Source organism: Mustela nigripes, chromosome 4 (assembly GCF_022355385.1).
Source record: "Mustela nigripes isolate SB6536 chromosome 4, MUSNIG.SB6536, whole genome shotgun sequence".
NCBI classification, from domain to species: Eukaryota; Metazoa; Chordata; class Mammalia; order Carnivora; family Mustelidae; genus Mustela; species Mustela nigripes.
The window spans coordinates 191,664,587-191,690,944 of record NC_081560.1 but is presented as its reverse complement, the minus strand read 5'-3'; the positions used below and the strand labels follow the sequence as shown (position 1 = coordinate 191,690,944).

The following is a 26,358-nucleotide window of genomic DNA, read 5'->3' as shown; positions in this document are numbered from 1 at the left end:
TGAGCTCAAAGGCTTAAATATATTTGATCTGTTTCATTCAACTGCAATTGTGATTCTCACCGATGAGCAAGTCGCTGTGTCTCTGGACAGGGGCCCCTAGCTGAGCTGGCCCCTGAGTCTGACCTTAGCATCCTTTAATAACTTCCTTGACTCCTACAAATGCATCCAGTCTTTTCAGTAATAACACTGATTTAACAATATACCCATATTGGAACATGTTAAGTATATGTAATGAGCATATTGCAATGCTTCTAATTCAAATTTAGGACTACAAGGTATCTATTAAGTTCATTGATCTTAAATCTGTAACTTCATTTTACAATGCCAAAAAAAACTCAGTTCTCAATGCTATTTGAGCTGGTTTCAGTCTTTAGTCATTAAAAATTTTACTGAATAAAATGCCTTTTAAGGGTGCCTGTGTGGCTCAGTGGGTTAAAGCCTCTGCCTTTGACTCAAGTCATGGTTTCAGGGTCCTGGGATCAAGCCCCACATCAGGCCCCCTGGTCAGTGGGGAGACTGCTTCTCCCTCTCCCTCTCCCTGCTTGTATTCCCTCTCTCGCTTTGTCTCTGTCAAATAATTAAAATCTTTAAAAAAAAGAAAGAAAAAAATGTGATGGACAAAAGGCTATGAAAATACAAGAAATTAGAAAAACAAAAAAGAACTAACAAAATCGAAGATGATAATTGTTGAAAATAAAATCTGAAAGAGTTTAACAGCAAATCTGATGTAACTGGTAAGAAAAATTGTGTACTGGAAAGTAGGTCTGAAGAAATCGTCCAGAACGAAGCAAAGACCACAGGGGAATGGAAAATACGGAAGAGCTGGTGACAAGCACTGATGACTGCGGGGGAGGTCTGACACATGCGTGGCTGGAGTTGGAGAAGGATAAGAAACAGAGAATGTGGGAGAGGCAGCCTGTGAGGCAATAGGACCCCAGGCTCGCACAATGGAGGGAGGAGCCAGCAGCACACGGATGCAGTCCCTTCACCGTCTAGGGAGCCGCGGAAGAGCAAAGACAGAGACCAGGCTGAGCCCCTCTGAGGAATGGGGACAAAACTGGCTGCGGAACCCTCGGCAGCAGTGATGAGACCAACGCGACCCACACCCCACTTGCTTAGGGCAAAACCTGCCAACCGAGTGCTGTATTCCTGACCAAACCATCCTTTGAGAACAAGAACAGAACTTTCCCCGGCAAAGAGAATTGAGAACTTATGACTGTGACCTTCACTAAAGGAAATTCTAAAGAGATTCATTAGGCAAAGGACAACCAAACAGGGGTCTGAGGCAAGAGGAAACACCCGCAGAAGCAGGTGCGAACGACGGGGCCACGGCAGGACACTCCTGTGGGGACACAAGAGAGGACCCGGACGCCAGTGTGCACCTCTCATCACCTACGCCACACCAGACGGGGAGGTGAACTCCACACTCCCTGTACTGTTTTGGGGAAGGGAAACAACACTGATTAACCTTAGATCCCAAGTACTCACATATTAACATTTCTGAGATAAAACGAGTGCCTAACCTCCCAAATGTCAGAATGAGAATAGAAACCTACTCCATCTAAAGTAAGGCACAAAAAGAGAGGAGAAAAGGTGAGCCAAGGGGCACTGAGCTGACTCATGAGGTTCTTAGTAGGATTTTGAGGAACTCGGCAAAGGCTGAGGACATGGTGCCCCAGGACAGGAGCAAGGCCCAGTGCTCTGCTCCCGGCAGGCCTGAGCACCGCACACACTGATTAGGGACAAATGGGGTCACCCCAATGGGCTCCAGGCTCCCAAATAACGAAGTGTTGACTGTTTCATGTAAACTAAGCATAATAATCCCGTTTCCCACCAAAAATAGACAAATGCAGGCTCAGCATCTCCAAATACTTGCTGACCGCCTGTCCTGACGTCTGGCTGCCACGCACCCTGCAAACGAGCTCGTCATCAACGGGTCCCATCGAGTTTTCCCTTGACACTGGACCTGGAAACCACGCCCAGGTTTGGCAGCAGAAACGCTCCACAGTGAAGTCGGACGTACCCCACCTCTCAGAAAAGCCAGGACAGACTGAAGGCGTAGCTTTCTGGGTAGGGCTGAAGCAAGGAACCCAGGCCAGTCCCAAGACTACACAACAGCCTCACAGGGGCCGACGCCGCGGACAACGACCTTCCCCACAACGAGCCGCGGTGGAAAGGCCAGAGACGGCCACATGCACGGAGCTGGGGAAGGAAAGGTCTCGGAGGGAGGTGGATGGAGACAGAATGGGAGTTTTGTGTGTTTGCATTTTTCTCCGTGTTGTGCTTTTCAAGAGCCAAAGAAGGGACTCTGGGGCAGCCCTGCCACATCGCCCCTAGCCACGGCTGGACACCGCCACCCCCCAACCCACAAAGTGTACACTAGGTCTCTTGCTGATGTTCCAGGACCTGTGCTTTAGGTTTTGGACTTTTCCCTTAAGTTAGAGCTTTTACTGAGTGAAACATCTGGTGTGACACGCCAGCCCTGACAGTCCCTTTGCCCCAGACTCCGGAGAGCGACAGGTGTGGCTCAGCAGAAGCTGGGGCAGCAGCCTCCAGGCCAGGAGAGCCACAGATGGCCACCAGCTGCCTCTGGCCGAGCCCAGAGCCTGGAAAGGACAGGCTGGAGGTGCGACAGGAAGGAGCCCCACCCTCCTGCTGCTGGCTGACCCGGAGCCAGCCAGCCGCCAGCCCAGGCGTGCCCCAGGTGCACGCACGATGGGGACGGGGCCGTGGAGAGACACCGCTGTTGGGCCCCCGCTCGGCCAGGCCCTGAGAGCCCCGATGGATGCCGCTGCTTCTGTTTGGGTGCTTCCAGAGCCACTTTCCCGATGGCGACCTTAGCTCATCTGTGAGAGCGTTCAACAACTCCGCCCCATTGCTGCCGGGCCCGACTGGCCAGGCACTGGAGCTCCAGCCAATGCCCCCTCCCTCCTCTGCACCATCACAGTCTTTCCTTGGAGAAACCACCCCGGCCGCACTGCCCTCTGCGGCACCAGGCGCCCCTGCTGAGGCACACAAGCCGTCCCTGGTTCTCACCAGACCCATCAGGTCCCATCACAGATGTGGTGGATGGGTGACCCAGGAGCCTCTCGCCAAGCCACGACCATCAGCAACTCAGTGCCACGTGCTGCCCTCACCCCCGGGGGGTCTGCCACTTTGTAAATCTTCCTGAGATGGAGCACGGAGAACAGATCAGCCTCGGGCAGCTCTCTCCTGTCCCCAGCCCAACAATACACAGGTGATGACCGGAGACTGCCAGAGGCAAGGGTTTACGAGTTTACAAAGCTCAGTGTCCCAGCCCTGCAGAGGGAACCAGGATGGTGGCCCCCATTTCATTCCCCAGACCACGTGTTGGGGCCACTTCTGGAAACGGTGGGCCTGTCTGTGCTTCTGCGGTCACACGATGGTCCATCAAGGGACTGGCATCAAGGGTGGCAAAGGCCCAAGTTCTAGGGTGGCCGCACCAGAAGGCAAGAGAAGCCGCACCACGGACACTGCATCCTGCCAAAGGCAACTGCGCCCCGGGGTCTGCTGGGAGGCCTGTGGCTCTCTGTCCATATTGTCACTGGTGTTCCTTTCTTTTCTTGGTGCTTTTAAATCCTCGTGACGCACCTTGACCAAAACAGATGGTAGAAGGTATTCTGAAAAGGAAAAGAAGTCTTTGTACTAAACGTCGCAGTTTTTGCCAACAAAACACCCCACTCGTAGAAGCAGCGTCATGAGGACAAGCTCTTTCTGTTCTGGGGGCTCCCCCTCTTTCCCTTGTGGGACACTCAGCACGTGGGCTCTCCTTTCCCTGGATGCCCTGTACCCTGGCCTGGGGCAGCTCCTTCCTGTGGCTGGCCAGCTGCCATGGACCTGCTTCCTGAGGGACACCCTCCCAGCCAGCAGGATGCCTGCCTGGGACACCTAGCCAAGAGGGCCCCTGCTGCCAAGTTTTCAGACCCAGGCTTCTCGCGATCCATCATCTGGAAGAAATCTGACCGCCAGGGGCCTCCGGGACCCACCTGCAGGCCCAAGTCGGGGTGGCTGCGGGAGGGCGGCAGAGGGACCCGAGCCCATCTTCCCGCCTGTTTGTGTTTGTTGGCTCTTTCCTTCTAACGTTTTCCCCAAAATGAGACTTGGAATCAAGTTTAAGCCCATAAGAGCACAATTACTATGAGGAAGACAGACGTGTAGATTGTAACTTAAGCAACTACGCCGGTGTTCGTTCTGTCCCAGGGCAGGCCACCATAGGAAGCAGAGGCGGCACCCTGCCTTCCTGACCTGACCTGACCCCGAGCGAGCACGAGAAGCGGGACGTTCAAGGAAGCACATCACCAGGCTCGCAGCTGCTGCGGAAGGCAGCGCCCGCCCAGCGTCCGCTGCCCAGTGCGACACTGCCCAGGCCCAGCACCAAGGTCATAAAACACAGGCGCGGAGCTTGCTGCGGAGGGACGCCAGGCGCTGACCTGTGGCTGGACATCCGCCGCTGGCCCACAGGTTCGGGGCGGGGGGCTGCGTGCTCGGGGCAGACTTCCATGGCGTCCCCTCCGGACTGCTCCTCGCCCTCCCCCAGAGCTTCGGCCGAGTCCTGGACGGCGGCCCCGGGCGTGGCTGGGCTGTGGAGACGGCGACGTGAGGGGCGGCCCCTGTGGCCTCGTCTTCCCTCACGGGACCCTCGCCACCAAAGTGCTCCTTTTCCTGCAGACACAGTTTCCAGCTACCCTGGTGCGGCGCGACTCCACCGCGGGACCGACGAGGCGCGACACCCGCCGCCACGTCCACGAGCTCGGGGGCTGCCCTTCCTCTCCGGACAGGAGCTCCGGGCCCCGCGGCGCCTGTGCTCCGGGACGGGCCTCTCACGCCCTCGCGGGAGGAAGCCACTGACCTCAACTCCTGGGCTCGGAGCGCTCCTCCCTGACCCTCCCGGACGCAGCGCTGCGCGGCTCTCCGGACGCGGTCCCTCCCAAAGGGGAGCAACCGCATGCCCGAGGCTCCTCCGTGGCGCCCGCCCTCCCGCAATCCCCTCACTTTACGGAGCCAAGTCCTGCCGAGACACACTGGTCGGGGCAGACCTCAAGCGGCCCCGTCCCGGCGGCTCGGGAAGGAGGCAGCGGAGCAACGCGGCCCCGATCCCCGCGTGCGCCGGCGCGGGGGCCAGAGAGCTCTGCGGTCAAGTCAGCACCAGACCAAGAAAGTCGGGGTGTGCGGGGCCTCGCGGCCTGGGGCGCTGCCGGGAGGGGGAGGGCGGGTACGGCCGGAGCGGGAGACCACGGGCGGCGCCGCGGAGACCCCAGTCCCTCCCGGCAGGGCAGCAGAACCTTCCCCGCGCGGAAGCCCTCCGGACCCCCAGGGCAGCGCGCCCCGCCCGCCCCGCGCACCCTCCGCTCCTCTTCGGCCTGTCGAACCGGAAGTCCGCCGGGTACAGGTGCCGCCGCACCAGGTGCTCCTTCCGGTCTCCGCCGCTCCGGAACCTCTCCGCGCAGCCCTCCACCAGGCACTGGTACTGAAAACAGACGCCGTCACCCCGCCCTGCCCTCGCCGTCCCCCCGCGGCCCCTCGCCTCGCCCCGGCCCCTCGCCGTCCCCCGGCGGCCCCTCGCCTCGCCCCGGCCCCTCGCCGTCCCCCCGCGGCCCCTCGCCGTCCCCCCGCGGCCCCTCGCCTCGCCCCGGACCCCCGGGCCCTGGTCCCGAGGCAGACGGCCCGGCAGCAGCCGCCCCGCTCGCCCCGCCCCAGCTGCCGGCACTCGGGCCAGCGGACGCGGACGCGGCCCCCACCATGTCCTGCCGCTCCGACAGGATCTGGAACAGCGAGTCGTGCCACTCCAGGATGTGGACGTCCAGCAGGTGGACGGACGGGAAGGCCCGTCCGCAGAAGGAGCAGACGTTTCTGTGCAGGGTGTGGTAGTGGTGCTCGTAGTTCTCCAGCGAGTCGAACACCTGGCAGCACCCCGCCGCCTGGCAGGTGAACTCGGGCACCCTGGCGAAGGAAGCCCCGCTGGACGGCCGCTCTGCGCCTGGCTCAGGGCCTCCGGCTGCCGGGCCACACCCGCCCTCCACGGAGCCTGACAAAGCTTTGAGGGTTCTTCCCCGATCCCAGCTGGGAGGCGGCCAGGCCCGACCACAGGGCAGAGGGCGGGGTACCAGGGCACCCGGGAGGGGCGAGCGGGGTCTGGGGCGGCGGGGGCGGTACTGGGCCCAGAGCCGCTCACCTGGGCCTCTCGGGCGACTCTGTCACCTGCGTGAGCACGTCCTGGAGGTAGAGGTGTCGCTGCACATCCCCGTCCTGCTGGACACACGTGTGGTGGCCGGGGCCGGGCGCGGCGGCACCGGGCCCCCTATGGGTCCCGCCCCGCAGGCCCACCCCTCCGGCTCCGCCCCGGCCGCAGGCTCCGCGCCCGCCCGTTGGTCCCGCCCCGTCCCGGCCGCAGACTCCGCCCCCGCCCGTTGGCCCCGCCCCTCCCCGACCGCAGACTCCGCCCCCGCCGACAACTGCCTTCTCTCTCCTTTGCTCACATACCTCGAAGAACTCGTGGTCCCGCGGGAAGCGCACCCGCCGCGCCGCGAAGTGGAAGGGCGGGGCCCCGGCCGCGGGGTCCCGCTCCACAGGCAGCGGCTTAGCCGCCCCGGGTGCCCCCAGCAGACGGGAGCGCAGCGCGGGTGGCAGCTGCATCGCTCTGCGCGCCGGCGGCCGCGCAGCCTGTCGGCCACCGTCCGCGAGCCGGGCGGGGCGGGGCCGGAAGTGACGCGCGGCCACTTCCGCTGTGGGCCTGCGCTGCGGGGCTTCGGCGGGCCGGGTCGGGACGCGCGGTACCCGCGGTGAGTCCGGCCGGGGGCGGCGGCGCCTGAGCCTGGGGCGCGGCGGGGCGGGCGCGGCCGTCGTTCCGTGCGCGTCCCTGGACCGCGCGCTGTCAGACCCGCAGCCCGCGCGCTGGCGCCGTCCGGGCCCGTAGCGTCCGCACGCGGGACCTCGGGGTTCCCTTCCCGGCCCCGCGCCCGCGACCGCCGCCCGGGGACGCCCGCGCGGTCCCTCCAGCCTCCCTGGGCGCAGCGCGTCGGCCTCCCGCGGGCAAGGCTGGGGCGGCCCGTAGGTCGTTCGCTCCCGAGCCGCGCACCGGACCCGGCCCCCGTCGTGGCGCCTCTGGTTGGAAGAAGCCGCTCCGCTCCCTCGGCCCAGTGGCCCTCGCTCGGCCGGCCGGGCCCGCTCTGTGCGCCTGCCTTCCCGGCGTCCTGCGTCCGGCCCGCGCCCGAGACGAGCGGGGCTGTGCGCCGTGCGCGGTGTCCCTGGGGGACGTGAGGCGGGCGCGGCCCCTGGAGCCTCTGCCTGGCTGGGGAGACGCCGGTCCGGCCGTGAGACGCGCCCCCCTAGAGGGCTGGGGGCCCTGGGCGGCGGGCGGCTCCGAGGCCGACCCCACGGCCCACCCGGATGGCCCCGCGTGGAGTGGGGCGCGCGTGCTGCGGGTGGGCCCGGAGACGGGTTCTGCGTCCTCGGCGCGGGAGCGCGTCGCTCTGAAGCGGAATTCGGCGGGGCGGTGACCTCGCTTCGTTCTGGACCGAAAGGCTTGTGCCTGTGCGCCCCGTGGGCCCCTTCGCGGCCGGGAAGAGCTCTGCACGCGCCGTTGCTCGTCTCCGGAAAGGCATTGAGAGTCCTGACTTTTTCTCACAAATGCTACAACGCTTTCCAGGCCCCTTGTGCAGTTGGCTCTGCGCCTCCGCCGGGACCCGCCGCCGCTTCTCTCTGCCCCCGGCCGGCCCTCCTGCTCCGCGCTGCAGGTCACAGTGGGAGGGCGTTCCGCTCGTCCCCCGCGCCTGTTTGGCGCCCAGCAGAGGAGCTCGGAGCGGCAGAAAGAGTGGGCCGTGGTGACCAGGTGCTCCTGAGCCGTGCTCAGTGGGCGCCGTTGGCGTTTGCGGTGGGATGCTTCTCTGGATGGTGCCGATCTCTGGCCTCCCGCCCACTACATACCCAGAGCACCCTTCTGGTCGCTGTGATAACCAGAAGTGTCCCTTACGCACTTCCCGCCGTCCTCCTGGGAGCTCCTGCCCGCTGTCAGAAGCCGCAGATGGTGCCAGAGCCGTCCACATCCCCACGGAGACCCGGCTTCCTTACCATCTTGGTGACGAGGGCATGTCTGTGCTTGTATTTTTACCACAAACACAAGGTTTCCTGCAGAGAGTTCCTTCGGGTGGTCATTGTTCTGAAGGGCTCTCCCCCTGCTTGTACCTGCCGGACAGGTGTTTCTTTTTGGTGGGAAGCTGGTGTGCTTGCCATCTGGCGTGACGAAGGGTCTTCAGTCCAGCCAGTGCGGGACAACCCCCATTGCTGAGCGCCCCTCGTAGCGCTTGGATGAAACCCGATGCCCTTAGATTCGGAGAGGCCGCGGGGAAGTTGTGTGTCCTCTTTGCTGTCTTGCTTGTACGTTGCACTGCCTCGTTGGAGGTCCTCTGTGATTGCTAAGGTACCTGGTGGTTTGGGATGCTGTCAGTTCCCAAACTCGGATCCAGGGTTCCTTTTGTAAAACCAGCCGTTCTCCAGTAACGACATTTCCACGTGGTCAGCCCTTCATAATAAAAGCACGTTTGTTCCTGCTTCTCCAGTGACTGACGCCACTGGAACTTACTGGGTGTGGGCTCTTTGGTGCTTTCTAAGGGTGATTGTGTTGAAGCCCAGGGCACACAGCAGCTCTCTGGGTAGGAGTAATAGTCACCCCTTGTCAGAAGCCCAGAGAGGCCAAGTTCTTTGCCTGCAACCCCACAGCTCAGAGCTGGCCAAAGCAGGTTCAGACTGGCTGGGACTCCACACCCCGTGCCCTGCTGTGCCTCCTGTCGGTGGCTGTGGTTACCATGACCAGAGTTCTAAGCGTGCGTGTTCGTGCTTAACTCTCCTGCTCTTATGTTTGGAGACGGCCTGGCTCTGGCCCGTGCTCAGTGTCTGTGCCACCAGACTAGAGCTTCACACTCTCGGTGTGGAGCTGCAAATCAGTGCTCGCTAGTTAGTTCGCACACGTGGCGTGCGTGCCCACTCTCCTCTGCTAGATGCTCGGTGTTGAACTGGGGCCTCCTCGTCCTCACCAGACCTGTTAGCACAGTTTTGTTTTTATAAACAGCTTTCCTCTCACTTTTAGGAGAACGTGTTGTGATGTTTCAGAGCCAGAACTATGAGTGAATTTCGGATTCACCACGACGTCAATGAGCTGCTCAGCTTGCTGCGTGTCCATGGAGGGGACGGGGCTGAGGTCTATATCGACCTGCTACAGAAGAACAGGACACCCTATGTCACAACCACTGTGTCTGCACACAGTGCCAAGGTGGGTTCCGTCCCTGGTGCTGCGCTGGGCACCGGGCAAGCTGGGCCCCGTCCCGGTGGAGCTTGTGCGCAGAGGTCACAGGTTCCCTGACGGAGCAGCCAGCCATAGCACCACCAGAGTCGACGGCCGACAGCCCTCGTGGAAGGCTTTTCTTGGACCTCGTCCTCTGCTCAACTCAGTGCTTCGATGATTCCTTGTACAAGCTCTTGTCACCTACTCTGTTGTACAGATGAGTAATTGGGGGCTCGGGGAGAGTGCTGGGATGTCAGCTTGACCTCAGAACCCAGGGTCAAGGTCCCTGAGGAAGGAGACTCCTCTTCCTCTGGACGGAAAGGAAGCTCCTGGTGGAGCCTAGCTGGCTCAGTTTGTGGAGCAGCTGGATCTCGGGGTCACGAGTCCCACAGTGGGTGTAGAAATTACTTTAAAAAATTAAAAACTTGAAAAGAAGAGGAAGCTCCTGGTATTAACTGTATTGAAGTCCCTTTAAAGCAGATTTTTCTATTTTTATTTAAATAATATATAATTGAAAATTACGGATTTTCAGTAAAGAGAATTTTTAAATTTATTTTTAGAAACACTCTATGAAGCTTCAGTTATTTAAATAGGTTAATAATGGCACCAGGATCATTAGGAAAATTTACTGAGCAGGCAGTGTTTGGGAACACAGAAGTGAATATAATTTATTACAAAGGGAACACCATAAATCAGTGAGCAGACATAACCCAGAGCCCGTGCCTAATTCCAGAGGGAAGAGCACTGAACATATGAAGCAAGTGCATAAAAAAAAAAAATCCACGTGGCTGTTTCCTGATCTCAGGCCGAGGAAGCAGGAGGGAGCTACAGAGGACTGTGGGGCTGACAGCTTGTTGGGTTTGAGTCTTATTTCAGAGGTATGGGATCATTTAGCCTACCTAGTTGCACGGTTTCAGTTTCTGTATTTAATTTTCTGGAAGTTTTTTTTTTTTAAGATTTTATGTATTTATTTGACAAGCAGGCAGAGAGAGAGGAAGGGAAGCAGGCTCCCCGATGAGCAGAGAGCCCGATCCAGGGCTCGATCCCAGGACCCTGAGATCACGACCTGAGCTGAAGGCAGTGGCTTAACCCACTAAGCCCCGCAGGCGCCCCTCAGGAAGATTTTTAAAAGTTGTTTGCTATTGTCACTGAATCTCTCGTGTTTATGCTTTTGAGGTTAAAATAGCAGAATTTTCTCGTACTCCAGAAGATTTTCTAAAGAAGTATGATGAATTGAAATCTAAAAACACAAGGAACCTTGACCCACTGGTGTACCTGTTGTCAAAACTCACGGAAGACAAAGAGGTAACGGCCGTGTGGGCTCGCGTGGGGAGTGTCGGGCAAAGCGACTGTACGGGTTTCTGACGGAGCTCGTCTGGTGGGGTTGCTCCGATGGACACTCAGGAGATTTGCTCCGTCGACACAACACCTCTGACGGCACATTTCTGCCCACGTGTAGCTTCTTTCCCTGCCTTGTGCCCTTGGACGTGACGTAGGAACGTGTCTGTGGAGCTTCAGAAGGGACAGTGACTCACGCTGGCAATAAACTTGAGAAGTAGTACAGCTGTTACCTCCCAGGATGGGGACCTTTATTTTTCATCATGTCCGATGTGTTTTCGTGTGTTGTGCAGCGGGCGTGTGCTGCTTGACACTAAGAAAAGCACTTAGTGTCAAGGCCGGCGGAGCCACTGCACCCCCAAGCGTCCAGGCAGGGGATTGGCCTTCTCCCGCTGCAGGCCCTAGGGCCTGTTCAGGGGTGCAGGGTGTGGCTAGGCCCATTTGACAGTCCGCGCTGGGGATGGACAAAGGGATGCGGTCTTGCTGCGGCCTGGGAGACTGGCAGAGTGTAGTGAAAGGACCATGCCCTTGGGTTAGGGTTAGGGTTTGGGAACTGGCTGTCAAGCGGCCTTGGTTCTCTTCTCCTGCGTTGGAGCTATGGCACCTCGCAGCAGCAGGTGCTGAGAGACGGGACTGCAGCTCCGGGGCTCACGGGGGTCCTGCCGTCCCTCCGCGTGGAGTCGGGAAGGAAGGGAGCCGGGGCTGGCCCGTGCGACGCACCGTCTTGTGTGTTTCCAGACGCTGCAGTATCTACAGCAGAACGCGAAGGAGCGCGCGGAGCTCGCTGCCAGTGCTGCGGGCGGCGCTGCCGGCTTCTGCGCCCCGGCCGCAGCCTCCAGGCTCTCGGCGCAGGAGCTGGAGGAGCTGAGGAAGCAGCTTGGCAGTGTGGCCGCGGGCTCCACGCCGCAGCAGGTACGGAGCCCCCGCCGCCCTTGTGGGGGACAGTCCTGGACCACAGGACTAGACGACAGTGCAGGAAGGTTCTGACCCACCAGGCTGTCGGGCTTGCCTGCTGGGGACCCTCGCAGGACCCTTGTGGGGACCCTGCTGGGGACCCTCGCGTGGCTCTCAGCCTCCGTTAATTGTGATTCTTCCTTTCCTTCAGTTAGTTTTTGACAGTTTGTTTTTCTAAGATTGTACTTCATAGATCATTTTCTCTACGCCGTTTTCTGTCTCTCCTGCTCTCCATTTCATGTCCTGCCCCAGCGCCTTGCTGTACGACCATGAGGGTCTGAGTAGGGTCTCTGCTTGTCCGGTTCAGTGGCTCCGACAGGCACGACGGCCAGGGCTAGGTTAGGAGTGTCTTAGGTCAGCACCCCAGGTGTCCTCACTCTGCTACCCTGTATGACAGATGAGCAAGTAGTTTGCACCCACCCTCTCTCTGGCCACCCTGGACCTGGAACTTCTGAAAGCTGGGTCCCTAGAACTGCCCTGGTCAGCCTCCGGTGGCCCGTCCCACAGGAGGACCACTGCTCTGGGCATGTGCTGCAGGTGCTGGCCTCTCCCCCTGGCCCCGAGGTGGGGACCCCCTTCTCCAGTTGGCTGTGCCTGGGGCCTTGTCTCCACCCATCAGGTCAAGTCTAGACTCTGTGTCACCACGAAAAAGCCACCGAATCTATGTGTAGGTGTGCCCAGGAAGGGTGCTCCTGGTGTCCCTGGGGGTCTTGCAGACTGAGAGCCTGAGGAGGGGTGGAGTCTCTGTCTTACAGCCCGCGCTTTGCACCATGATGGGCCTGGAGGGGCTCGTTTCTTCACGTCTGCACTGAACCTTCACGTGCTGAGCATGGACTTCTCCCATGCCCTCGATGTCTGTTCTAAGTGTTGGTACTGAAAGTGTGTCTCTTTTTCTTTTTGAAAATATCCTCACCAGTCTCTGGAACTTACAAGAAAGCTGCTTCGAGATAAGCAGAACAAAAAAAATTCGGGCCAGCGCCTCCCGGTCTTTCCGCCGTGGGTATACGAGAGACCCACACTGGTTGGGGATTTCCTGACTGGCTCAGGCGTAAGCACAGACGCGGCTGTGCCTATAGGTACGTGATGTGCGTTTCCAATACCCAGGCTCCCTTGAGCAGCGTGGCACGCTGTCCTTCCGGAGTTCTCGTCCTTGGTAGCGGCAGCTCTTAGGTCCCCGCTGCCTCGGCGTGCCCCTTGCTCTCCTGCTCCCCCGCCCTACCTGCCAAGTGCCTCCTTGGGGCTTGCTCTCGGGTCTTCCTCACTAATTTCCCTTTGCAGGGTGACCTCGTTGGTCTGTTGCCTCCGTGGCAATCCCAGATCTCTACCCTCAGGACGTCTCCCTGAACTTTGGTCTCCCGTGGGCATCTCTCTGTCGTGTGTGCCTGCAGTGGGGCTCCCGACCTTCCCGCTAATGTCTCCACTTTCACGTGGTGACTGGTGTCACAGTTCCCCGGGCCCGGAGCTGGGGCGGCACCTGTGTTTGCTTCCGCCTGCGCCGACCTGGTCCCAGTCCCCCACCTCCCTCTGCTGCTCTTGCCCAGACGCGGGCCTTCTGCTCTCACTGGCTTGGGGCTCAGCACCGCTCCAGAGCTCCCTGTGGTAAAGGAAGGTCTGGATCTGCCCTGCCTGGTGCGGGGCCGTCTGCTGGATGTCGCTCCTGCGCGATGCGGTGCAGCTGGTGTGGCTGAGCAGTGGGTGTCTGGCTCCCTCTCACTTGGCCCAGGTAGCCGGCGGCGTGGGGCCTCGCACCCAGCCCTGCTGAGTCATCACAGAGCTCACGGCTTTGAGCCTCCGGCCTGTGTCCCACAGGACCTGTCTGGTGACTCCCCTAGCGCTGGCGGACGGGCCTCCTGGCCACGCCTCACCGTGCAGTGTCCCTCATCCTGGCTCACTCCCTTGTCCCTTCAGAGCTCAGCCTCCAGGCTGACTGTGCCGCCCATGGCTGTTCCTTTCCTCGGCCTGTGACCTGGTCCTTTCTCATGTGCGGGCAGGGTGCTGGAGGGGCATGGTGGCATCTGCCCCCAAGGCCAGGGGCCCTACCCCAAGGCCAGCTGACCTGGTGCTGTACCCCTCACCCCCCACTGAGAGCATCCACTGGGGCTCTTAACTGGGGCGATATCAGATTTCAAGCAAGTGGTGGTGGGGCTTGGTGGCGATTCCTAGACAGCACCCCCGTGCTTGAGGAATAGGAAGCTGTACCTCACTACTTCATTCGGAGCCGTGAGTGAGCTTGTCCTGACAGCCGCCGGCGTCGGGAAGAGAGGACAGGGCTTGAAGTTCACGCGACCTGTGCCACGCACGGACAGGTGGCTGCTGGGCTCAGAGCCTGTGTCCTGCCGTCAGCAGGCTGGTGTGTGGGTGTGTGGGTGTGTGATGCCAGCGGAGCGGAACTTTTGTGAACTGACATGTGGGGCAGTGCCGTCCAGAGCCACCAGGCCTGGGTTCTGGGATGCCGTGGGGCTGACGGGGCCACCCACTGGGCCGGCTGCGCAAGGCTGGGCTGCAAGGCGAGGGCGCAGAGACACCCTTCTGTCCCTGCCTCCTCTGGCTCCCCACGCGTGGCGGTCTGTCCCGGCAGGTGCTCTGGAGGACGGCGAGTGTTGTCCTAGGGCTGTGAACCGAGAGGGGCAGGGAGCTGCTGGGGCCAGGAGGCCTTTGGCCAGCGGCCTTGGTTGATGGCATAGGACCGTCCTCAGTTAGATGGTGGTAAGGAAGCCGCCTCGTACAGCGCACACGTGCTGGAAATTGTCACTGCTTTAAAGTCTTTGAAGACAGTCTCATCCCATGGCAACCCAGACCTGTTAAGTTGTAACAAGTGTTGTAAGAACAGCTTACGTCAGAAATGCTTCTTAAATCCTTAACTTTATCCTCTTAAATGTCGAGCTTTTACTTGTGTCCGGAGGGTTTTATCTGCTTAGTGCAATGTGCCTAGTGGCAGATTGCCCAGGCCCCACCTGTCCTGTGCTCCTGGTGCTCTCCGGATTCCGGCCATTGTGCCTCCCTGGGATGAGTCAGATCCCAGTGAACAGCCGGATTCTCGTGGCCGTGAGTGTTTGAGGGAATCACAGGGAAATCAGCAGAAGGTACCGGAGTAGGTGAGGTCCGGAGAAAGGCCAGGGGGAGTGAGGGGCCCTGGAAGCGAGGCCGTGGCCCAGCTGGTGTTTGCGGTCCACAGGCGCGCTGCCCCTGGCCTCCCAGGAGTCGGCCGTGGTGGAGGACCTGCTGTATGTGCTGGTGGGTGTGGACGGCAGGTACATCACCGCCCAGCCCCTCACCGGGAGGCAGAGCCGCACCTTCCTCGTGGACCCCAACCTTGACTTGTCCATCAGGGAGCTGGTGAACAGGGTCCTCCCGGTGGCTGCCAGTTACTCCACAGTGACCAGGTAGGCGCCCGACGGGCCCTGAGGCTGGACGCAGGCCTTCCTGGGCGCTCTTCACCCCGTGGTGCACACTTTGTGTTCGTGAGGGTCATTTGAATCCTCTTCTAGAAAGCGTCCTCGTCTTGTTGTGACTGGTCTCGTGCCTGGGACGGTTCCGAAGGCCCTGGGGACGAGTGCGGGGCTGGTGTCTACGTGCTCGAGAGGGGAGGGGCTCAGAACACCTGACCTAATCGGAAAACGTAGCCTCCCCTGCTCATGGGTCCCGGGTGCTCTTTTTCCTCCTAGGTTCATTGAAGAAAAGTCTTCCTTCGAGTACGGACAGGTGAACCACGCCTTGGCGGCCGCCATGAGAACCCTCGTGAAGGAATACCTGATCCTGGTCACGCAGCTGGAGCAGCTGCAGAGGCAGGGCCTCCTGTCCCTCCAGAAGCTCTGGTTCTACATCCAGCCAGCCATGCGCACCGTCGACATCCTGGCCTCCCTCGGTACGTTCCTGCCCCCATCTGGCCGCACCGGCCGGCCCTGGGAGGGACTTGGGGCAGCGGGCAGGCAGCGGGCGGGCATGGGTGGGCACGTTCTGTGGTGGAGTGGGCCGTGGCGTGTGAAGGTGAAACCCCCGGGCCAGGCTCGAGGCATCCATTTCTTCACCAAGGACACCAGGGTGTGAGGCCAAAGCCTATATTGCTTCCTGTTTTAGTTTGTGGCAGGAAAACTCTGGAAGCTCTTCCTGATAAATGCTCATTAGTGATATCGAGCTTACGGTTTGAGTGTCTCCCACAGAAGGATCATCTGTCCCTAGAAGGAGGTCCTGGTCTGTTGTCACCTAGCTGGGGCAGCCCTGGGCAGCCCTTCTCAGCTGACTGCTGCCTCCCCTCCTGGCAGCCACCTCAGTGGATAAAGGCGAGTGTGTCGGGGGGTCCACCCTGAGCCTTCTCCACGACCGGAGCTTCAACTACACGGGCGACAGCCAGGCACAGGAGCTGTGCCTGTACCTCACCAAGGCTGCCAGTGTGCCGTACTTTGAGATTCTGGAAAAGTGGATCTATAGAGGGATAATCGATGACCCGTACAGGTAGGGCTCGCGGAGCCTGAGGGAGTCGGGTATGACAGCCACGTGCAGCCACGCAGCCCAGAGAGCCTTCAGCACGCCGAGGGGCGCTCCTGGCCTCCTGCCGTGGGCTTCTGTCCCGGCTGGTGAGGGCTCCTTCCCAGCCTGGGGGTTTCAGTACATTCACGGAGCCAGGCGGCTCGTGGACAACTCTGTCGCGTTGAGTACTGCTCAAGTACTTTCAGAGTCAGGGCTAGAAGTAGTGGTTTTCTGCTGCTGGTTCCAGTAACCGTCTGAGGGGAGGGCCTGACAGGGAACATGTTTTGTTGTGTCTTTTTTTAAGATTTTATTTATTTGTCAGAGAGAGAGAGGGAGAGAGAGCAAGCACAGGCCGGCAGAGGCAGAGGGAGAAGCAGGCTCCCCACCGAGCAAGGAGCCCCATGTGGGACTCGATCCCAGGACGCTGGGATCATGACCTGAGCCGAAGGCAGCTGCTTAACCAACTGAGCCACCCAGGCATCCCAGGGAATGTGTTTTAAAACGAGCCCTGCTCAGTAAAGTCTGAAACAGCCATGAAGGGGTCGCACCCCTGCTGTCGCGAGCGGCTCGCCTGGTTTCGCACGGGAGGGAAGTGCAGCGGGAACCACAGAGAGGTCAGCCTGCAGCCCAGGAGCCCTGAATTCCTCAGAGCCGGTGTGCAGCTGGGCACCGGTGGGTGACCCCGCTCATGGGCGTGGGACCTCCCAAGCCTGCTGGGCTGTCGCACTCGGCTTGCCGCCTGAGAGCGTCCTGTGCTCGGCAGCGAGTTCATGGTGGAGGAGCACGAGCTTCGGAAGGAGAAGATCCAGGAGGACTACAACGACAAGTACTGGGACCAGAGGTACACCGTGGTGCAGCGGCAGATTCCCTCCTTCCTGCAGAAGATGGCCGGCAAGGTGCTCAGCACAGGTGAGTCCCGTGCCCCAGCCCGGTGCACCCTGGCCCTCTGTCCTGTGGCTCTGTCATCATGTCCCCGGCTGCAGGGCGGGTGCCCTGCTGTGCTCAGGGCTGGAACAGCCTCCGCAGGGCCTTCCTGCGCCTCGCCGTTGTCCTGTCCAACCCCTGTGGCTCTGGGTGCCGTTGTTTTGTTCTCTGGCCCTGGGAGGTTGTCTCACAGATGACTTTTCTCCACTACCTTGTTTCTAGAACTCTGTTACCATTGACAGGAAAATGTCTTTCCTGTTCCCAGCCGGCCCCAGACATGCGGCTTTTAAAACAGCACTGACATCCAGCTCTCCTGCTGCCTGTGGACACCCGCGGGGTGTCCCGTGAATTCACCCAGTCCCGGCACGGACCACCCAGGGTCGGTGGGTGTGCGCTCCTCGGCCTCAGAGCTCAGGCTCTCAAGGCGGCCCCCGCGTCGACAGTGCCGGGTCCCTAGGCCACCTGCACGGCCATCTGATGTGGCTGCGCGTTGGAGGTTCCCGTGACGCCTCTGTGCAGGGTTACGATTTGCTAGGGCGGCTCACGGAACTCAGGGAAATACCGTGTTTTCTAGATCACCGCGTTGTTAGCAAGGACGCGAGCGAGCGGCCGGGTGAAGAGGTCCGCGGGTCGGGGTCTGGTGCCGAGTGCGGGAGCTCCTGCACACCTGGCACCGGGGGGCACCGCCGCGTGTGGATGTGTTCACCCCCCGGACATGCGCCTCGCCGCTCCGGGTAGGGCTTTAGGGAGGTTCCGCGACGCAGGCGCGAGTGAGGGAATCTTTGGCCGTTGGTGACTTGCTCCTCCTCCGGCCGCTCCCTGTCCCCGGCACCAGGGGGCGGGACCAGACCTCCAGCCTCTGGTCACAGGGTTGGGTCCCCGGCACGCAGTCCCCCTCCCCAGCTGTCCGGGGGCCGCCTGGAGTCACCTCACGGAGACAAACTTAGCTGCTCGGAATGCCTCCTGGGTCTCGAGGTCGCAAGGGTTGTTGGAGCTCGGTGCCAGCAGAGGGTCCGTGTCCTTGTGGGTCACTCATACACCACCACAGGAAAAGCGGTCAAGGACTTGGGCCTCAGTGGCCCAGCGGTGTTCCAGTCGCCATCACGTGGGCTGGGAACCGGAGTTAGAAGCACAGAAGGGCTGAGGTACTAGACAGGCTTAAGCCAGGGACTTGGCGGTCAAGGAAGCTGTTGAAAGACGACCAAGAATCTCACTCTCCGAAAGCTTCTTGGAATTATTTCTGTGCTCTTTGTCAGAAAAGCCTGGCTGAGAGAAAGCCCGGCCCGTTACGGCACTTAGCGCTTCTGTCCTTCATGGACATCAGCTGTGTTTCCCTGCCTTGTGTAAAGGGCTCTAGAACCGTGTTTCTAGGCCCCAGCTAGTATTGGGGTCACAGTATCCGAGGTTCAGGCCTGTGGGTTAGTGTCTGTATATAGTGAAATGTTTTATCTGTTTTCTCCTTGTCTTTTCAGGAAAATACCTGAACGTAGTCAGAGAGTGTGGCCACGATGTCACCTGCCCAGTGGCCAAGGAGATCATCTACACTTTGAAGGAGCGAGCATATGTTGAGCAGATTGAGAAGGCTTTTAACTACGCCAGCAAGGTCCTGCTGGCCTTCCTGATGGAGGAGAAGGAGCTCGTGGCGCACCTGAGGTCAGCTTCTCACTCAGCTCGTGGAGCCCTCCCAGCGTCTGACTGAGGCCAGACACTTAGTGTCCCTGTTCTGTCACTGGAAACACGAGCATGCTGCCAGGTTGTCTTCAGCCTAAGAACCTTGCACATTTGTGACCCTGCTGCCTTGTTCCTGCGTCCCAAGAGGCTCAGGGGGGCCGTGTCTGCCAGTGTTACCTTGTCAGCGGTGGTCCAGCTTGATAGCCTTGCCCCCATGCAGGGCCACTAGCCCCTCCTGGGCAGTGTTTCTTGCCGTAGTTGGACACAGAGGTCCTTCACCCATGCCTAAAAGCTGTTCATTTCTGCTCTTTAGAAGCTGACCGCCGTTCTCCCCTTGCTGATGTACTTCTCTGGTCTATGGCCTTAGCCCCCTGAACGCATCTGATCTTGTCTGATCCAAGCTGAGCAGGGTTGGGCCAGTTAGTACGGTCTGTGTACTTCTCCGTGGGGAGTGCTGCGGGGCTGTGCGGCCCAAGCCCACCCGTGCCCACCACATCGTCCAAACCATGGGTGGTGGTGGGAGCCGTGTGTCTGCACTCAGCTCTTCCTTGTCGGCCGCCTGTCGGTTTTCCCGAGTCTGGGCCGCTCTGCATGACCTCCGGGCCCCACCTGCTCTTCAGGTCCATCAAGCGCTACTTCCTGATGGACCAGGGGGACTTCTTTGTGCACTTCATGGACCTCACCGAGGACGAGCTCAAGAAACCGGTGGACGACATCACGCCCACCCGTCTGGAGGCGCTCCTGGAGCTGGCCCTGCGCATGAGCACGGCCAACACGGACCCCTTCAAGGATGATCTCAAGGTGGGCCGGGGGCCGGGGCCGGGGCAGCACCCTCAGACCCGCGGTCCTGTGTCCAGAGAGGTGGAGCGGCCACCTGTGCAGGACAGCCGACATCAAACCCCGGGGGGACCTGACTCCTGCCGGGGCTACCGCAGCTCCCCCTTGGGCAGCACGGGGTGAACCGAGCAGGCGTGCTCGCGTGCAGCCGTCTTTGTCGGTGTAGTGCAGTGACGTGAACGCGTTTCCTTTTCACTAACGTTTCCTCCTTTTTGTAGCTTGCGTTATCGCGAGGCACACCCCGTGCTACAGCGCGTGAGACACGTGCTTGTCACCCGCATCTGCGAGCCCTCCAGGCAGCCGTGGGCTGTTTGCCGTCGGGGTTGGGGAGGTCAGCAGACCCCCGCGGGTTTCCAGCTGAACCAGCACATTCAGTCAGCCACGACGTGCTGTGTAGTTCCTCGTTTACACCAGTGGGTAGCTTACAAATAACCTCTGCACTTCTCCTTTTTGGCTTTGGTGGAAGCAGCTGAGGCCTTCCTGGCAGACACTTGTTTCGTAAGCCGGCCTTCCAGAGGCAGGTCTGTACCAGAGGAAGCTGCGCCAGTCCTGGACTTGCTTCTCCAGCTCATGCGGCAGCTGGGCTGGGGCCACAGTCAGGACGCAGCACCTTTTTTTTTTTTTTTAAAAGATTTTATTTTTTTGTCTGACAGAGATCACAAGTGGGCAGAGGCAGGCAGAGAGGGGGAAGCAGGCTCCCCTCTGAGGAGAGAGCCTGATGTGGGGCTCGATCCCAGGACCCTGAGACCATGACCTGAGCCTAAGGCAGAGGCTTAACCCAGGTGGGTGGCGACGCTTTTTTCTTTCTTTCTTAAGATCGATCTGATGCCTCATGACCTCATCACTCAGCTGCTGCGGGTTCTGGCCATCGAGACCAAGCAGGAGAAGGCGATGGTCCATGCTGACCCCACCGAGCTCACGCTGAGCGGCCTAGAGGCCTTCTCCTTTGACTACGTCGTCAAGTGGCCCCTGTCGCTGATTATCAATAGGTGAGCATGAGTCCTTCGGGCGCTGGCTTCCGTGGACGTGCTTCCAGGCTTGCAGGGATGGCAGGGTTGTGTCCGCTCAGCAGCCCGCTGGGAGCGGCTGTGCATGGTCACTCCTGTGCAGGGTGGGCTGCCCGGCTCCTGGGGTACAGGACGGCATCAGTGGCGTCAGAGCCTCGGCCACCGTGTGCCGTAAGCATCACGATGTCCACGGCCAGCGGCGCCCGCCGACGCTCAGCATCCTGTGCCCCTCGTTCTGCAGGAAAGCGCTGACGCGCTACCAGATGCTCTTCCGGCACATGTTCTACTGCAAGCACGTGGAGCGGCAGCTCTGCACCGTCTGGATCGGTAACAAGGCCGCCAAGCAGTACTCGCCGCACGCCGCAAAGTGGTGCGTCCCTCGGCGCGCCGGACGCCCTGCCCACAGCTTTCGAATGGCAGCTTGGCACCGCCTATAGCTTTTTGATCCGGGACAGGTTTCACACTGCAGTGCGGGGCCGTGGCCCCCACAGTGGACGCTGGCTCGGTCCCTCTGCTGTCGGTCACCGGCTGGTGACAGCAGGTGCCATGTGTGCCTGTGTGTGGGCGCTCGGAGGAGGGGCCCCAACCACGGAGCAGGGGGCACGCGGCGGCTGCAGCAGGAACCGCCCTTGTGCTCACGCAGGTTTGCGGGCGCCTTCACCTTGCGGCAGCGGATGCTCAACTTCGTCCAGAACATTCAGTACTACATGATGTTTGAGGTGATGGAGCCCACCTGGCACATCCTGGAGAAAAACCTGAAATCTGTGAGTCTGAGCTTAACACGTCCCTAACACTGTACAGGCACTGCACCGACCAGGTCGCACCAAGTCGGTTCTTGGAGGGACAGAGGGCCAGACGTTGGGGGGTGAGCGCTGTGCCTGCCCCAGGCTGGCCACGAGAGAGCAAAACCTTCCGCACACAGAAGGCGTTTCCTTAGGAACATGGCCTGCGTGTGTATGAGCCCGGCTGCGAGTGTTGGGGGGCGGGAAACCTGGGGGCTGGGTTAGGGTTAGGGTTTCTGTGCCCCACCACACCCCTGCACACTCCGGGCCTGTCGGCACGTCCCAGAAGCGTGAAGGGACAGCAGCAGCGTTTCCTTCTTTCTGTGCTTAAGAGCCCAAACTCTGGGCTTTCGGCAGCATGTTGAGCACACAAAGCCATTGGGTCATGTAAGGAAAGGAAACGACACAGAAGCGTGCAGAGCCTCAGCCTGGCCCGTGGAGGGCTGGTCTCCTCACAAAGTCATGCTGCGAGCGAAGGCAGGTGCTCTCTCTCCGCACAGGCGTCCAACATCGACGACGTCCTGGGCCACCACACGAGCTTCCTGGACAGCTGTCTGAAGGACTGCATGCTGACCAACCCCGAGCTGCTCCGCGTCTTCTCCAGACTCATGTCCGTCTGCGTCATGTTCACCAGCTGCATGCAGGTGTGCCACCCGCCGCGCGCAGGCCTGTGTCCCCGAGCGCTCCCCCACCGCCGGGGGCCGGGGCCAGCAGCTGCCGCGGCTCCGTCCTCAGCCCTGTGTGGGGCACCTGGTGTCTTCTTGTGCAGTTGCAGTTACTCGATTCAGTTACGAGTAGCTGCCTCAGAAAGTAAGTGTTGGGAGGCGGAGGGGGTGACGCGAGGCTCACCAGGGCTCTAGAGCCCGGGGGTCGAGCAAGAGCATGCGACATGGTAGCCAACCTCTGGGGCCAGGAGCCTGGGAAACCAGATCTGTCTGGGGCTCGCCGTCCTCAGAAGCCTGTTGGCGAGCTCCCGGCGGGCTCCCTCGGAAGCCATGTGGGCACACCACAGCTCCCTGAGTTCACATCTGCTGCCCCAGGTCTGCGGATGGTGCCTCGGCTGTGCGGCGGCACATACTTTACTCGGGCCGGGTTCCTTGAAACTAACTGCTGCATTTCTTCTGACCCCAAGAGATTTACGCAGAGCATGAAGTTGGACGGCGAGCTGGGCCGGCTGATGCTGGAGCACGGCACGATGCTGGGGCCGCCCACGGAGGCCGAGCGGGCGGAGGAGCGTGCCCGGAAGGAGCTCGCTAGGAAGGTGTGCAGTGTCCGGCTCCGCCGCTGGCCCGCACTCTGTGTTCCTTTTGGTTAAAATAGGCTCATCCCAATCAGGTATCGATCTCCAGACTTGTCCAAACCTCAGCTCGGCTGTGCGTGAGGGCGAGGCCACAGTTCCCCAGAGCAGGGCCCTGCCGGCGGCACAGTTGGAGCCCAGCCTTCACTAGAAGGGCCGGGTATGTCCGCCACCCCTGAGCAGATGCTGGGGATGCGGCCCCACAGGGCCAGCGGCAGTTCCGGAGAGGTCCAGCCCCGTGCTCCCGGCCCACGCCCTTGTGCTGAGAGGGAGCCAGGAGACAGTGCTGCGGCCGCTGGAAAATCAGAGCCATGCAACGAACCCACAAGGGGCGTGGACTTGCTGTTTCCATGTGATGGGAGCAGGGCAGGGCGCCCGCTGCCCGAACGGAGCGAGTCTCTGTCCCACGGCCTCAGGAAGTTTTATGTCCCCGTTAACTTTTATCACCTGAAAACTTGCCCAAATCCCTCCTATTTTCTTTGTTTTTTTAAGAAGGAGCGGGAGGGAAACCAAGCTGGAGGAGATAGGGCCAGGGTGGGACTAGGGCTCATGGTGTCGGACTGCGCCTTCCAGTACGTGGCTGAGCACGTGGACGCCCCCCAGCTGACCTCCAGCTTCGAGGCCACCATCAACAAGTTTGACAAGAACTTCTCAGCGCACCTGCTTGACCTTCTGGCCCGCCTGAGCCTCTACAGCACCAGCGACTGTGAGCACAGCATGGCCAGCGTCATCTCCAGGTGGGTGCGGGCGGCCTCCGCGCACCAACACGGACCGTCCTGTGCCCATCGGGCCGGGGGTCCCAGCCTCCCCCCACGCTGCCTGTGCTCCCCCACCGTTGCCTCAGGCCCCCTCGGGAAGGAGTGACTGAAGCAGGGTCTGCTTGGGTGCAGCTTTGCCCCTCGCCTCCGTGCCGCTGTGGGTCGCCTGCGGTCACAGAGGCCTGTGCGGCTGCCGGTGGCCTGCAGCGAGAGGTCCGTGCACGGCGGTTTGTGTTCAGGCGTGAGTGTGCACCGGCGTGCGCTGGGCTGCCCTATTAGTGCCCCAGCACCGGCCCCTGTCTGTGTGCTGGACTGGGTCAGCCTCACCCAACACTTGGCTCCCTGAGCCAGGACCCAGGGTGCTAGCCGGGCTCCCCCCAGCTCCCAGCCCTGGGCCGTGCACAGCAGCGGCATCACCCCGTTTTCAGAAGAGCGGCCCGGAGGTGGGCGAGGACGGGGCCTGCGGTGCCTTCCAGGCCAGGAGGTCACTGGGGGCACACAGTGGGGGTCATGGCAGTGCTTGTTACAGCCTGCAGGTTTGGGCTCTTTGGACTGGGTGGGTCTTGTCGCCACTCTCAGGAGCTGTAACAGAGCGTTCCTGTTGACCCTGGGAGGGGCCCATCGGGGAAGACCGTGTAGGAACGGTGGGGACAGGTGCAGGGGGCCAGCAAGCGGGTCAGCCAGTCTGTGGTTTTGGGGCCAGCAGGCTCCCATGGCCTGTGGAGCCTGGCAGTATCCTGGATGCCTCGCTCTGCAGATGCCCCGCTCTGATTCCTAGGGGCCGGGGGCGTTGTCTGCCTGGGAAGTTGTCAGGCGTCGTCTGATGTCCTAAGTACACGGCCTGGGAGGTGCCCACTGCCTGAGGCCCCCTCAGGCCCCTGTGCCAGGCAACGCCAGCCCCAACATCCAGGGCCAGGGGGGGGGGGGGGGATGAGTACTCTGCTGGAAGTACTTCTGCCTGCACCTCTAACGAGGGGTTTCTGTTGTGCGGTTCTCGTGTTGTGTGTGTGTACGTTCTGATGTCAGTACTGCTTGAACCCGGAAGGCTGTGTGGGTGGGTGTCCCTCGCACCTGGTGCAGAGCCGACCCTCTGCCTGTGGGGGGGTTGGGTGGCCTGGCACGGCTCTGCAGGGCACCCAGCCGGCATGGCAGCCCCGCCCTCTCCCGCAGACTGGACTTCAATGGTTTCTACACGGAGCGTCTCGAGCGTCTGTCCGCAGAGAGAAGCCAGAAGGCAGCCCCCCAGGTGCCCGTCCCACGGGTCCCCCCGGCATCAGCACCCAGGGTCGCTGTCCCTGCACAGTGAGGCCTCCGGTGCTCTGAAGAAATGAGTTTGGAAGCTTTTACTTGAATATCGCCAAATCACCTGTTTCTGTTTAAACATAAAGTTTGAATGTTGTCCCTGCCGTGCTGGCCTCGGGTCCCATGGTCCTGGGTTCTGCTGGCAGCAGCTGCCCAGACCTGGGTGGGGGCGGGGGTCTCCACAGCTGTGCCCCTCTGTGAGCTGTGTCAGTTGAGCGGGGCCGCTTTTTAAAATGTTTTTCTTCTCAAATAAAGACAAAGTGAAAACATACGGTGTTTGAGCAACACGAAGATAATTAACCAAGGTGCCATGCAGGGGACAGGGTCCCGGTGTCCACACGAGGTCTGGTACACTGGCCTGGACCCCCAGAAGTCCACCATCGTGCTAGGATGGGCTCCTGGCACTAGGGGGCAGCATGGTCCTCTAGCTGTCTGGGTGAGTCCTGAGGACACCTGCCGCGGGGCTGGGGAACCTGACCCCGGCCTGCCCGACGGCTGGGGCCCCCACCACAGTGCTCTGTAGTACTCCTGCCTTGCCGCCCACCGCCAGAGGTCACGTGTCACTGTCCCAGTTCAGCTCTGAGCACCTGCTTCCGGAGAGGGGTGTCCTGGTGGGCAAGGAGGAATGAGAGCCAGAAGCAGGCTCCTGGAGGCAGCCTGGGTGCCCCCCTTGCAGCCGGGGTGTGGGCAGCCTCAGCCTGTCCACTGCCTTGCACAGGAGGGACTGTGGAGCCGGGGGCTCCCGTTCAAGCCACAGGCTGTTTCCTCTTCCAGTCTAAAGCCTGTCAGGAGTGGCCTGTGAGCCATCACGGCCAGCCCCGGCATTGTGCAGACCTTGCACTGTGAGCAGAGTAGCCCGCTGACCCTGCCTTGGGGCCCTCCTGCCCTGCCCTGAGGCCCAGAAACTGCGTGTCCCATCCTGGGCCCTGGGCAGGAGGTTTGCCAATGCACCTCAGGGATGCAGGGGGTGAGGGGGAGGGCCAAGGTGCATGTGGGGTCCTGGTCCTGGCTGCTCACAGCAGCTGCACGTGGCCGGTCAGCTGCCCACGGAGTGGAGAGTGGGCACCCACAGCAGCTTTGGTTTTTGCCTTTTAGTTTTTGTTCTCAAAGAATTGCCACATGCGAGGAAGGAAGAGATCACGATCGCCGCGGCATGCGGCTCCGTACCTCGTTCCATCACAGGAAGTGGTGTCACAGCAGGGGACAGGGCCCGTGTGTTCGGACCATTTCCACGGCCTCTGTCGCTTTTGCCTGAGGTGCCTCCACATCCACATCCACACCCATGAGCTGCTGCCTTTCGCTCTGGAGGACGTGATGGTCCAACTCTGCCCTCTGGCCTGGGACTGCCGGTGGGAGCACAGGTTCCCAGGCTGCCATCTCAGGGAGCTTGTCCAGAAAGCAGCTGCGGAGCCACATGGTTCAGCGGCAGGCGGTCTGGGTCGGCAGGTGACAGGGACCCAGCGGAGGAGCCCGGGTGCCAGGCCAGAGCCCCACCCCCCCCACCCCACCCCCCAGCAGGAAGAGGCACCCGGGCGCTGCGTGGGTAGCTCTTTGTTGCGCAAGAAGTCTGCGCCCCCAGCCCCCTGCCACGCCCCCGACAGAGCATGTCCACGCCACTGCCCGGCCAGCAGCCCCCTGGGCCAGGCCCCCTTGGGCTTCCTCACCTGCGCAGAGCAGAGGGCGACCTTCCAGGGAGGGGCTCAGATGGTCTGTCTGCCGCCCC

General features: G+C 61.0%; 2 protein-coding genes across 4 annotated transcripts; one reads left to right on the top strand and one right to left on the bottom strand.

The window, feature by feature from the left end:
* ZNF511 (zinc finger protein 511) lies at positions 1-6,697 on the bottom strand. Of its 2 annotated transcripts, none has more exons than XM_059398899.1 (6): positions 6,502-6,697; positions 6,194-6,267; positions 5,760-5,961; positions 5,391-5,488; positions 4,452-4,601; positions 1-3,641 (listed from the first exon to the last, which is right to left on the bottom strand). In XM_059398899.1, exons 1-6 carry the CDS (start codon positions 6,652-6,654, stop codon positions 3,563-3,565), a joined length of 756 nt encoding a protein of 251 aa, XP_059254882.1. In that variant the 5' UTR covers positions 6,655-6,697; the 3' UTR covers positions 1-3,562. The 2 variants fall into 2 exon arrangements, with proteins under 2 accessions (XP_059254882.1, XP_059254883.1); XM_059398900.1 differs by having other exon boundaries at positions 5,364-5,488; positions 6,502-6,694.
* Positions 6,698-6,713: 16 nt separating this feature from the next.
* On the top strand, positions 6,714-24,906 carry TUBGCP2 (tubulin gamma complex component 2). Of its 2 annotated transcripts, none has more exons than XM_059398896.1 (18): positions 6,714-6,800; positions 9,104-9,286; positions 10,475-10,603; positions 11,375-11,548; positions 12,507-12,666; positions 14,766-14,973; positions 15,256-15,455; positions 15,853-16,042; positions 16,821-16,966; positions 18,454-18,634; positions 19,273-19,453; positions 20,306-20,478; positions 20,738-20,866; positions 21,140-21,260; positions 21,779-21,922; positions 22,411-22,539; positions 23,149-23,312; positions 24,504-24,906. In XM_059398896.1, exons 2-18 carry the CDS (start codon positions 9,137-9,139, stop codon positions 24,637-24,639), a joined length of 2,715 nt encoding a protein of 904 aa, XP_059254879.1. In that variant the 5' UTR covers positions 6,714-6,800; positions 9,104-9,136; the 3' UTR covers positions 24,640-24,906. The 2 variants fall into 2 exon arrangements, with proteins under 2 accessions (XP_059254879.1, XP_059254880.1); XM_059398897.1 differs by lacking the exon at positions 6,714-6,800 and adding an exon at positions 10,032-10,176 and having other exon boundaries at positions 9,193-9,286.
* Positions 24,907-26,358: the final 1,452 nt, after the last annotated feature.

Excerpts from the sequence above, each read along its gene's own strand:
- ZNF511 (XM_059398900.1), bottom strand. The coding sequence starts at position 6,654 with ATGCAGCTGCCACCCGCGCTGCGCTCCCGTCTGCTGGGGGCACCCGGG. Across the intron at positions 5,962-6,193 it reads GAGTCGCCCGAGAGGCCCAG|GGTGCCCGAGTTCACCTGCC; the intron begins GTGAGCGGCTCT and ends TTCCTTCGCCAG. Across the intron at positions 4,602-5,363 it reads AGGCCGAAGAGGAGCGGAGG|CCCAGCCACGCCCGGGGCCG; the intron begins GTGCGCGGGGCG and ends CCGTCTCCACAG.
- TUBGCP2 (XM_059398897.1), top strand. The coding sequence starts at position 9,195 with ATGGAGGGGACGGGGCTGAGGTCTATATCGACCTGCTACAGAAGAACA. Across the intron at positions 15,456-15,852 it reads CGACATCCTGGCCTCCCTCG|CCACCTCAGTGGATAAAGGC; the intron begins GTACGTTCCTGC and ends CCCTCCTGGCAG. Across the intron at positions 21,923-22,410 it reads TGTTCACCAGCTGCATGCAG|AGATTTACGCAGAGCATGAA; the intron begins GTGTGCCACCCG and ends TCTGACCCCAAG.